This window comes from Cryptotermes secundus, unplaced genomic scaffold, assembly GCF_002891405.2.
Source record: "Cryptotermes secundus unplaced genomic scaffold, Csec_1.0 scaffold325, whole genome shotgun sequence".
Lineage (NCBI taxonomy): Eukaryota > Metazoa > Arthropoda > Insecta > Blattodea > Kalotermitidae > Cryptotermes > Cryptotermes secundus.
The window spans coordinates 1037309-1049720 of NW_019735464.1; the positions used below are offsets into that span (position 1 = coordinate 1037309).

General features: G+C 36.0%; 1 protein-coding gene across 22 annotated transcripts in view; it reads left to right on the plus strand.

The window, feature by feature from the left end:
- Window positions 1–12412, plus strand: part of LOC111869317 (calcium/calmodulin-dependent protein kinase type II alpha chain) — a 364630-nt gene that overhangs the window by 267694 nt on the left and 84524 nt on the right. For 13 of the 22 annotated variants that reach the window (XM_033753390.1, XM_033753385.1, XM_033753387.1 and 10 more), the window contains exons 7-11: window positions 1813–1896; window positions 7104–7198; window positions 7435–7557; window positions 8966–9049; window positions 10778–10820. In XM_033753390.1, coding sequence (XP_033609281.1) covers window positions 1813–1896; window positions 7104–7198; window positions 7435–7557; window positions 8966–9049; window positions 10778–10820 — 429 coding nt within the window. Of the gene's footprint in view, window positions 1–1812; window positions 1897–7103; window positions 7199–7434; window positions 7558–8965; window positions 9050–10777; window positions 10839–12412 lie in introns of all 22 variants that reach the window. The other 9 variants (XM_023860740.2, XM_023860744.2, XM_023860749.2 and 6 more) reach the window with 1 other exon arrangement.

A 12412-nucleotide genomic window follows, 5' to 3' on the forward strand; every position in this document is an offset into this window, starting at 1 on the left:
TAATATAATGGTATTTTCTATATTCTCGTTAGATGAACCCAAATTGTACACTTGTATCTCAGAACTATGTGAGGACTTTGTGATTCTCCCATCTGCACCCATTTATAGGCCGATGCATGCATGCAGTCAAGCCCCTCTGGATACATATATTTTAATTTAATTTGCAGTTCCTTTAAAATGTATCGATCAAAAATAATTATGGTTCACGCTGGTGAACATGTATTACCACTTTACTTGTACTTGTGTGTTTAAATATATTTAGATAAACACTCATATTTAAAAAATATTCAGATTAGAATCTAACTTTCGTATATTTTCGATGTAATGACCGCCAGTTATTTAAAATGGACATTAAATATTCATATTTCAAATACACAGATCTGTGATTAATATCCTGCGGTTGTATTTACGTATGATACGGATATTTCATTGTTTTTATAAAAAGTATTTAATGCTTAATTCTGTTGTGCGTACGTAACAAAAATGTGTTATCTTCCTTTGCATTGCCGTGTTTTCTTGTCCGTCCAACTGCTCTGGTACTCTGGACTCAATCAAATTAATCTTTATTTGAATTTATTAACGAAAATTGATTTTGGTTTACACTGGACAGTTTAGGCTGCCAGTTTTTGTGTTCTGTTGCTCAAGAAGCTAGACCAGTAAATGATTATTTCGGTCTCGGAATGGCCTTTGCATCTTTACAGCCCTTTTAACCCTTCAGAGAACTGTGGTAACTTTCTGTACTACATGTCTTAACATTAAAAACTCCGAATTTTGCCCACAGAGTGTACTTAACTTGGCGTAAAGCGCGATTATTTCCCCATATATAAATAACCAACCGATCATTGTTATATAGGCGAATGTATTTTCTGTTTGGTAGGAACTGAATTTTTGTATAATACACGTATTTAGGTGGACTTCATGCCTCAAAGGGTTAATGGGCTTCATTCTTTTCGGTTGGTGATCATTAGGATTTATTTTGGATATCTTTTATCATCCAGTTGTGGATATTTATTTTCTGATATATAAAATTTGCCCATTCAGAATTTAAAATCCAATTATTCTTCTTTTAAAACTATTAATTTTCATATTCCATCATATGGAAGTGCATGATAACTTGGTAAATTACTGCAGTTTAAGATATAAATAATCTTTAACAAATTTCTGAAACGAAAACTCGTTTACATACGTACTGTACAGAACACTCTGTAAGCATGAAAGTTACACACTATAATTAGTAAATATTTGGAGATGTATCCAGTATTCTCAGATCACCCGCATTTTTGTTTTCAAAACACAGCACTAATCCATCAACCGTTCGTCATAATTAGACGGAAATTTGAGTATGTAAAATTAATTAACATCCCATGTTACATACTCATCAGTTTTATGTATCTCATTCAGTTATTTACTCGTACATAGCTAACAAAGTTTTTCTCCAATTGACAAACAGCACTTCCAGATTTGTTACAATCAAAATAAGATTATTAATTAATACACTGTGAATTACTGTAGTGCTGTGTTTCTGAAACAAATGTCTTTGTGTTTCTTGGGGATGATATAGAAATTTCAGACCTTATGGCAAGGAAACTTTGCTTAAAATAATTTGAATTATGACAGTGACTGATCAGGACAAAGGATGCTCAGTAAATTTCCTAGTGTAAGGCTGTTTGACTATTTCTCTCCCTTAGACCCACCTAAGTTTGTGTGTAGTTTAAACCACCCAACCGGCAGGTGTATAGGTGTGTGCTTTTGGCTCATATCAAACGATTATAATACAGAGCTGTGAACTCAACTATGTTTTGATGTCATCAGGCTTTGCTGGTACGCCTGGCTACCTCTCACCAGAGGTGTTAAAAAAAGAACCCTATGGGAAGCCAGTTGACATATGGGCATGTGGTAAGTTAACTTTATTTTGATTCTGTAGTGTAAGTTTGACATTCTTTCTCCTTTCATGTTATTATATCTATACTTCTACGTATGTACGCCCTTTTATTTAACAATTGTACGCTACTTGATTTTATCCTGTCTTGTTATTGTTTGACATTGTACACAAACGATTTAAACACTTAACTTAAAATATCAATATTTCAATTACAGTGACGATCCAAGATGACCTATTTTGGACAAAGATTTGTCTTTATATTTTTTTGTTGTTGACATATTACCAATAGAGTAGCTGTTATTATCAGCCCACCTTATTTGTATGTAATAAAATTTAACATAACCTCCGTGGCCTGTAGTCCGCAAGCTAACTATACCGACCGAGCGACCGCAGCTTGTCGGCGACGTTAGTTGTGCCAACTTTAGCGGATAGAGGGTGTCACGTGGTCAGCGCAACGGATCCCCACGGCCGTTAATTTCGGTTTTCTAGACCGGAGCCGCTATTTCCTTGAAATAGCTCCTCAGTTATCCTCACGAGGCTGAGTGGACCCCGTTCCAGACCCACTACTTCTCAGAAAATCTGGTAGCGCCGGGAATCGAACCCGGGACCTCTGGATCTGTAGCCAGAAACTCTGACCACTAGACCACAGAAGCGGTCAAAATTTAACATAGCGCTACCTAAAATCATTAGATGAACTGGTGGCGTTTGGTTCACATATGAACCAAACAAGGATGTAAAAAGGTAAGCTCTTATAGATTGTTTATTATAAGAAATTAGAAAACGTCTGAATAGCGCAACAATTCTGGCACGTCAGGCACCTTTTGTTTATTTAACCCTAAAACCCCGCAGTACTTACAGAAAAGTACTAAGGGCGTACCGTATATAATGCCTCCTATTTTTTTTTAAAGAAAACTACAACAGATATGTACAGAAATAATAATAACGCAGTTAAATAGAGCAAGATTTCACCTACTTACAGCTATTTTTCCACATAATCACCACCATTCGTTATGCACTTTTGCCGTCGATGAACAAGAGCCTGTATGCCGCGCCCGTAAAAGTCTGCGCCAGCAGAGGCTAGCCACTTTCTTACAGCTGCAATGACAGCATCGTTGTCTGGAAAATGTTGCCCACGTAGTCCTTCTTTCATAGGCCCAAAGAGATGGAAGTCTGAAGGTGCTAAATCGGGGCTATAATGTGGATGTGGTGGGACAGTCCAGCCAAACTTTGCAATGTGTGCGGTGGTCGTCAAACTGGTATGGGGTCTAGCGTTATCGTGTTGCAAGCGAAAGGTTATCTGCTTCTCTGGCCTGACTCGGAGAAATACGAGCTTTCAGCTTAGTCAGCGTCGTCTTGTAGCGTTCAGAATTGACAGTCCCTGGTCCTTATCTGCTGATCTGTTCGGATGAGGCGCTGTTCATTGTGAGGAGTGGCAGCTGAGGAGGGACGCCCATTGCATGGCTTGTCGTGCACTTCACTTTCGCCACTGTTGAAACGCACTACCCACCGAATCACTGTGCTGACATCCACTGTATTGTCTCCGTACACCTTTAGCAAGTGTCGATGGATGTCAATGGGTACAATTTGTTCGGCAGTGAGAAATTCAATAACACATTTCTCTTTCATACGCACTTCTATGTCAGACGCCATTTTGGTAGACTGCTCTGCTGTCGGTATCTGTCGCACGACAACCAAATTAATAGTACATTAGCGGGAAGGTTCAACCTTTACTACAACACCACCAACATCCAGCTCAGACGTTACATATTAACACAAAAAATAGGAGACATTATATACGGAACGCACCACGTATATATATATATTCGCTGGCTCTTCAGACCCTTGGGCCCTGGCCTCTGATTTTTCAGTTTCATCGTCTTTTACAGACGGTAGGACTCCTTAGACGAGTGATCAGCTCGTCGCAAGACCTCTACCTGAGCACAGAATAACACCTACCAAACATCCATGCTTTGTGTGGGATTCGAACCCGCGATCCTGGCTTCCGAGCGAGCGAAGACAGTACATGCCTTAGACCGCCCGGCTACCGTGACCGACTCAGAAAAATATATTGACTATAAAATTTGTGTTTTGTTTTTTCTACAGTGTTTGTTCCAAACAAGTTTCACTTCAATAAATATTTAGAAAATTATACCCGAGTTAAACGTCCATTATTGTTGTCCAATTTTAATTAAATTTGAAGGGTCCAACAAATATTAGTTCAATTTTACAACATCAGATTGCATGAAAACACTTTATGAGTACGGATAGAACGGCTTTAATTTTCGCGCTGTATGTATGCGAACGCGCTAGAAGCTAATATTCATAACACTGAAAACTGCTTGGGAATTTGGCCTTCTGCTTAACAGCCAAACTAATGCATATTTCGCCGTGCTGTATGTAATATTCATTTCTATTCTGGTTGCAAGTTATATGTAGTCCAGCCTTCTAATAAAAAAGGTTGAGAATACTACCGCGTTTTTTGATGAGAATTATTTTTCCTCTTAATTTCTATTCATTATATGTCGAAATTCGTAATCATTTCCGAGTTTTGCGACTGACTAATTGGGTTATTACTAAGTTCCACCATTCGCAGATTATTTTGAAGTGAATGCGTTGTCACACTGTATGGTCAACAGTGTACTATTTCTCGAAAGTGCACATCTGTAATTTACGTACCGGTGTTTCTTAAAACTAGTAGTAAACATTGTCAGGATTCAGTATCGTCACTAACTGAACAACATTTACTTCCAGCAAAGAATTGAAGACAGTTATTTTTGTAATGTTGCAATGCCTGTGCAGAAAAAAATGTATTTCCTGATAAGGAATTGATTTCAGACTTATTATTTTAATTCTTCGATATCAGTTTTCAGAAAGAGAACGCAGTTGTAATGGCTCCTATGTTGGAGAGTAGTTGACCTTATCGATTGTAATGACTGTGGTGTCGGTCCGTTAGGTATAATGCACTGGAGCTGGTGTACGTGGTGTTGTCCAAGCTTAAGGTATACGTATAAATACATCTGTGACCAGTGTCTAGACCAGTGGTTCTCAACCTTTGTTAGACCACGTCCCTGTAAATTCTTTTTTCTACAAGACGAGGGCCCGGTAACAGGCCGCGACCCGGCAGTTGAGATACACTGATCTAGATTATGTGGGAGCCTCGACGTCTCACAACCTTATGGGCCTCCACAGCTTGTTACAGGGATAACATTACCTCTGTTTTCTATACGTTCGATTCGGTAATCTGAGTGCAATAATGCCAACCTCAGACTTTTATGCCCTAAACTTTTGGTTCAGTCATTATTGTAATGTTTATAATAGCCATTTTCCTTAATTTCTCATCAACTATTAGTTATATTTGAATGAATTATTATTCGGTAGATTATGAACAGCTCTCTGCTTTTATAAGGCAAAACATAAATCCTCGCCTTAATTAGATTTTTTAAAATTTCCTTTTATTTTGGGAAAATTGAAAATTAATTTTCTCAAAAATTCCAAAAGCTAGACACGTAGAGCAAGGGAGTCGTTCTTTTTTTTCCCCAAGTTGTGTTGAACGCATTAAACTTCAATACACTAAGATGAATGGTTCTCAAGCAATGAGCATCAATGTTTTGAGCACGTAAGTAAACTAAAGAATTCTGGGTTTTCACATGTCTAGATAAGGACACATAACCATTATGTCAGATTCGGCTGAAATTGATGCAAATGTGCGGAAATATATGGAGAGCAAAGAAACATGCACTCCCCTTTTTGCAAATTAAATTGGCACCTCAACATGTAATAATCTGCTTTATTGTTTTAGAACAAAATAACGTTGTTACAATGAATACTAATAATGACAGGCCTATTATGTCTTACTTGTTATTAAAGGACTATTCACTACAAAGAGTAATGTTACTAATATGAACCAGATGCCTTCATCTCACGTCATTCACGCTTCTTGTTTTTCAGACTTAACGTGACAGTTTCATACTTAACAATTTACTTCTCATCTCTACATTAGAAGCAGAATCAAAGAATTTTATGGTCTACTTAATTAATTGGACCTTTTTAGTTTCCATTATGTGTTCAATGAAACGTGATAAGCCACATCTTTCATTTTTGTTATTTTGCATCTCTTTAAGTACTGTTAAAAATTATTATTTTGTGAGTCTGTTAGTTTACAATAATGCAGTCAAAATGAGATATTATAGTAAACAGTAAAAAAATTACTTTGTTTACCGGCCTGTTGTCACAGATTTACATAAAGGTTCATCAGAATATCTTAGTTCAGTACAAAAATGTAACAGAATATGAAGGAAAGAAGTTACGAAATGTATGCATAAGGTAACAATTCTGGTACATTCAGTCTCTTTTAATTAATTATGTCTAAGGCTTATGGAAAAACAATATGAAATGCATACTACCTTTTTATCTAAATTTTTTGTTAGAAATATTTTGAACTTTGATATATATTTTCAAAATTATGCTCATGATATTCAAAGAAATGCATGTAGTTCTTCATCTAAACTGTTTGTTACTTTTCCCATTCTTAATCAAAACTGGAATGGGTAAATATTCCCAATATCAAGTTTGATGAAAATCTGCTCAGCAGACTTGTGGACAGAAGTTAAATAGATGCATTTGTGCAGCATATCGCTGGGAATGTACCAGAAATGCCAGCAATATAGAAGTGCAAGCGCATACAGCTGTATAAATAAATACATTTGTGTATTAAATAAACTCTAACAGTAAATAATTGTATACTAAAGAATAAAGTAACTCAAGTTTTGCAGATGTTATCACTCTTTATTATTTTAACTTACTATCTTATTAGTTTAGAAAGAACACTTCATTATAATTTATTAGTTAGTAATAACAATTGCATCAATAATTATTTACCTTTGAAGTAGAATAATGAAAAAGGTGAACAAACGAATACTTGGAAGTGAAAAGTATTCCATGAAAATATCTAGAAGTGTCAAGGAAGTGAAACAAAATTTGCGGGTCAATGCAGTAATGGTTGTTTTTAATATTTTCCTTTATCTCATTGTTATGAATTTTAATGCTACACAAAGCAATCCTTATCTGAAATTAGACATGGTGTTCGTTTCTTCATTGAGTGTATGACATCAGTTTTGATGATGATGTACTGGATTGAAAGAACGATTGTTTTGAAATGTTTTTGTCTGAACTGTTTAATTACCAAATTGTTACACATTGTATACCCTTGCTCTTTTTGCAGGAGTGATATTATACATATTACTAGTTGGTTACCCGCCTTTTTGGGATGAGGATCAACATCGGCTATATGCACAAATAAAGGCGGGCGCATATGATGTGAGTTACTGAGAATATATGTTTCGAAGATGAGAGACTTGCTATGTGTTCTTTATTCAGGTGCTGAAAGTTAATTAAAATTATTGTTACTACAAGTAATATGTACATAATTGTGGTTTATTCAATCTGTCATTTATGGAACATTTGTTCTTCAGATTCTGTATATGTGTAAGAAATGTTAATGCATAGGAAAATTGGTGTTCTAAGCTATGTAGCATTCATGTTTTTGCTTCCAGTATCCCTCACCAGAATGGGATACAGTAACACCAGAAGCAAAGAACCTGATCAACCAAATGTTGACAGTCAACCCTTCAAAGAGAATTACAGCTTCAGAGGCTTTGAAGCATCCATGGATCTGCGTATGTATAAATTTTTATTAATATACACTTTTGTTGAAGAAGGTAGTCTCACAAATTTTTATTTCTGTGGTTGTCTTTCTCATACAAAATTTTGGTTGGAAAACCTGCAGGGAAGAGACCATTTGGAAGTCCTAGTTGTAGATGGTAGAATAATGTTAAAGTTTGGCTTAGAGAAATGTATTGTGAGAATGTGGACCAGGTACATCCTGCTTAGGATCAGGGCACTGGGAAACTCATGTGAACACAGTAATGAACTGTTGTTTTCCAAGAAAGGAACAACATTTTTTGTTAGGCTGAGTGACTGTCAGCTGTTTATATTAAGTAGGACGTTTTTTCTGCTTCTGTATAATACTGAGAGATACAGTGGAACCATAATCTTTCTCGCATAAGAAATCTGTCAAATTTGAATAAGTGGGACCTGACATTCTCATATAAGAAACACTCATACTCATACAATAAAACCTGTCTGAATTTGAACATAGTTTACAGAAACGTCTTAATAAAAAAGAATTCTCTCATCCCAAGAATATAGTGCAAAGGTGATATACAATTATTTCTTTTGGAAACAGAAACAGAAAGCAAGAATATTAGAGAAAATACTCTGCTTTTATGGTTATTGTTTCTGTTTATACAATTTTATCCTATACTGTGTTTTCTGCAGTTCCTCTCACCAACAGGAAACAGTTAAAGCCATTCATGAACAAAATGCATGCAGAATACTTGGAAGTGTGTACAGCTGAATGACAGTTGAGTGTACACATATGGCATGAATTTCTGGCACATGACTTGGATCAAAAATATGTTTCATATGTATCTTACAACATTGTTATCTACAATTAGGTAAACTTATTCAATGGAAACCTTCCTGAACTAGAAGAAAAGTACAGGATCAGGGGTCAAAAAATCTATGAAAATTTAATATTTATATAAATCTCTTGTTTGCCAAAAAAGTTGGATCATTATTTTCTGGTGTCTTACTGTCACTCTTGTCTCCAGTTCTGTTGCTGCGCTGTTTGTCCTAAACACACGCAAGTCACATACAAGTTAATGGCAAAAACATTGAATTTGGAAAAGAAATCAATTCTTATGATTTTATAATTACATTGATCTTAACTTCTTTGGGTGTAGTTCGCTATCCCATCTTTTCCACAAATGGCCGAATGAGATTCCTAGAGCTCAAAAAGCCAACACCTGCATGCCAAGTGGAAAATTAGTTGCTAGTCAGAATTATTGCTTGTCACTGTTGACCAGGTTACTGTATCTTTCACACCAGATCAGGTCCCTTGGAAGTCTGTTATAAGAACTTTTTATTTAGTTTGTTAAATATACTGAGGCAGATCTGACTCTTTCATGACTATGAAACATATTGTACAAAGTTGCTAACCAATTTATGTTTATTTTATTGCAGCAAAGGGAGCGTGTGGCTTCTGTTGTTCACAGGCAAGAAACTGTGGACTGTTTGAAGAAATTCAATGCAAGGCGTAAATTGAAGGTATGTATGATAGAGTAATTCTGATATTATTTGATTCTCAGTTCAGTGGCAAAAGATAAGGTATGTTCTGCAGTTGTAACTGTGTTACTAATTCACTAAGGCACAATCAGACTTCAATGTCTGAAATATTAATGCCATTACATCTTCAAGTCAACATTCAGAACATTAGCATAAATAGTAAGCAAATAACTGTCAATAATTCATCTGTAATTTTAATGGGAAGAGATATTGTAATTACAACGAAGTTGTTGATACAGTACTTCATAAAAAGACTAGTCTTTTATATACAGTACATAGAACTGAGTGCATTTGTAATCAAAACAATTTTAATCGCAACACCATAAAATATTAGTACAAAATATAACAACAATATTAAACATAAAATATTACATAAATGTGTGACTGCCTCTGTGGTCTAGTGGTCAGAGTTCCTGGCTACTGATTTGGAGGTCCTGGGTTCGATTCCCGGCGCTACCAGATTTTCTGAGAAGTAGTGGGTCTGGAACGGGGTCCACTTGGCCTCATGAGGATAATTGAGGAGCCATTTCAAGAAAATAGGGGATCCAGTCTAGAAAACCGAGATTATTGGCCATGGGAAACCATTGCACTGACCACATGACACCCTCTATCCGCAAAAGTTGGCACTAACTTCGCCGACAAGCAGCGGTCACTCGGTCAGCATAGTTCACTTTGCGGACTACATGCCATGGAGTTTGTTTTTTTTTCCTTTTTTTTTTTTGTTAGACATTCTAGTGTCTATATGAGAGTAAGAAACCAGGTATGTACATCATGATAATGAAGTGTTGATTTTGCACTGGTTACATATTTATCCAAAAGAAAAATAAGCCTAAGTTTAAGATCACTTCCTATGATGAAAGGAATTAAAATAGCAAAACAAATTTATAAAAGTTCTTCTTTAAAAAGTTACTGTTTATGTACTTCATTGTTTGTATTACAATTTCTAGAAACATGTTTAATATCACAATTTTGCAGTTATTAATCATTAATAAATATGGAACTTTATCTGTAACATTCCTCCAAATTGACACTACTGGATTACTTTGCATCACATCGCAGAGGTTAATACTCTTCTTACCAGAGTTTTTTCATTAGTTTTAGACGTCAAGCATGCAGAGAGACAGGTATATGTTACCTTCTGTTTACACTGTCACATAATAGGTTGACTATCAACAGGGTTTTGGATTGGAGATCGGATTTACTGACCACTTTAACACACAGCTCAAGACTACGCTTAATTGTAGCACCATCACTAATTGTATCACTTTACAAATCGCTACTAAGTCTTTTCCAGCCTGCAATATCTTCACCAGTCATTCCCTGGTAATGGCTCCTAAGAAGCACAATAGATCACTGTGGTCACAGTGCAAGGGCCAAGAGGGCCCACCCCTTGTACAGTGGCTCCTAACAGTGGAGATTCTTCAGCTTCTGTGCTAACTGCACTGACTAAGTCTTCTCTTTGCAGACTCCCTCACAGTTCTCTTTCAACTCTCTCTGTTACAACTTTCTCAACTGACTAACTTCTAAACTTGTCTCAGTTATAACATCTCAGCATGGACCACATAGAAAACACCATCATTGTACTCCAATCATTTCTATGGGAACATGTTTGTTTTGTTCAGTAATGGCTGTACACACTAAAATACATTCTTTCCATAAAGAACACATGAACTTGACCTTTCTTTGATTTGCTGTTTGTTTCATGTGCAGGGTGCAATCCTTACCACGATGCTTGCAACTCGTAACTTTTCCAGTAAGTATGATGGCCATGGTAAGTACCTCCGGACCCCACATACAAAGAAAAATGATAGGGACAGCCTGTTTTTCAGGCAGTCTTATGGTATGGCCTGGACACTGCCATTCACCAGAATCTTCTGTCTTCACTGGTCACCTCATTGATGTTTAATCCTTATCCAAGCATATGTTTCATTCCTAACCTCACTTCATGATACAGATTTTGGAGTTGTGTCTTTACTCTTCTGCATGATGTGACAGCTGAAGTGGGCTTTCACTATGCAGAATTAACATACTGGAAGAATATCTGAAATTACTGTATTGCCCAAGTTTCAATTTATGTATAGTACATATTTTGATATCACGTAATACAGATAACTTTTTTATAGAGACGTTACTTCAGTATATACTTCTGGAAGACTGGAAAAGTGTGTCGTATATAACAAATAGATACTTATTGCATACATATATTCATGAACTCTAAATTAGTATTTTATGATCAGTTAAGGGCCATAGAAATTCTTTAACTGCCTTGGTAAGATTTGGAAGAAACATTGTGATGTCTCTCACTGTATAATTATATTTCTTATTTAAATATGAATATATTTTTAACTGTATTATGTAGTACATCATTCACTTCCAATTTCAGTTACTCCATGCATTCATGCACTAAATCAGTACACCACATTTCGTCATGTTACTTTTATATTATATACCATGATGCCATTGGCTGAAGTTATTCGATTCATATATAAATTACTAGGGTACTGCTGAGACTTTTTCAAGATGGAAGGGCAGTCAGAAAGTTTGCATATGATCTGATGTTTAAGGAATGAGTCAAGAAAATTAAGGCTGATTTAGGTGAGGTCATTTAAAATTTTAAAAAATTATTTTAATTTGCAATATTAATATTTTGGCATATTTTCTTCTGTTTTAAACTTTTGTCTTTTTTTCCCCCCCAAAATTTGGGGGGGGGGGGAAGGGGTGTGCCCATTCCCTACTCCTCCTTGCCAGAGCCCATGATAAAGTAACAAGAGAAAGAAGTAATGTTCATGAGTGCAACAATTGATCTGCATATAAAACTGAGAAGGTGGGGCTCTGCATCTGAACAGTTCGCTACTTGTATACCTGTGTGAGATCTGAGTTTCTCACAGTAAGAACTATGAAGATTATTGTCTTTTGGGATGTGATACCGTATGATCTAGTAGACCATTGACATAAGTCTATCAAACTACATGAAGTAACATCCCAAAAGAGAGTAATATCTAGTTCAAATACTGACTGCTGCTAGCTTTAGTTTTCCTCAGTCCCTCCAAACAGATTGCAGATTATTCTTATTATTCTGTCTTCACAAAGGGCTATAGACTATTATCTTGTTGTTCCCATTTCCTCTGAGCAATTGTGTGATGATGATGTAAGAGTAAAAAAGAGATTCCATATCAATGTACTTGCTCTTAGATGCTCACCTAAACTTCCTCTGACACATATTCAAACACACATCATCTGTACATTTCTAAAGTACAAACAGCTGAGATTGGTGGTCAAAATAGCACCTGATATCAGATAGAGTCACTGTGATATGTAAACTGATAGGGGAAAAAAGAGATAATG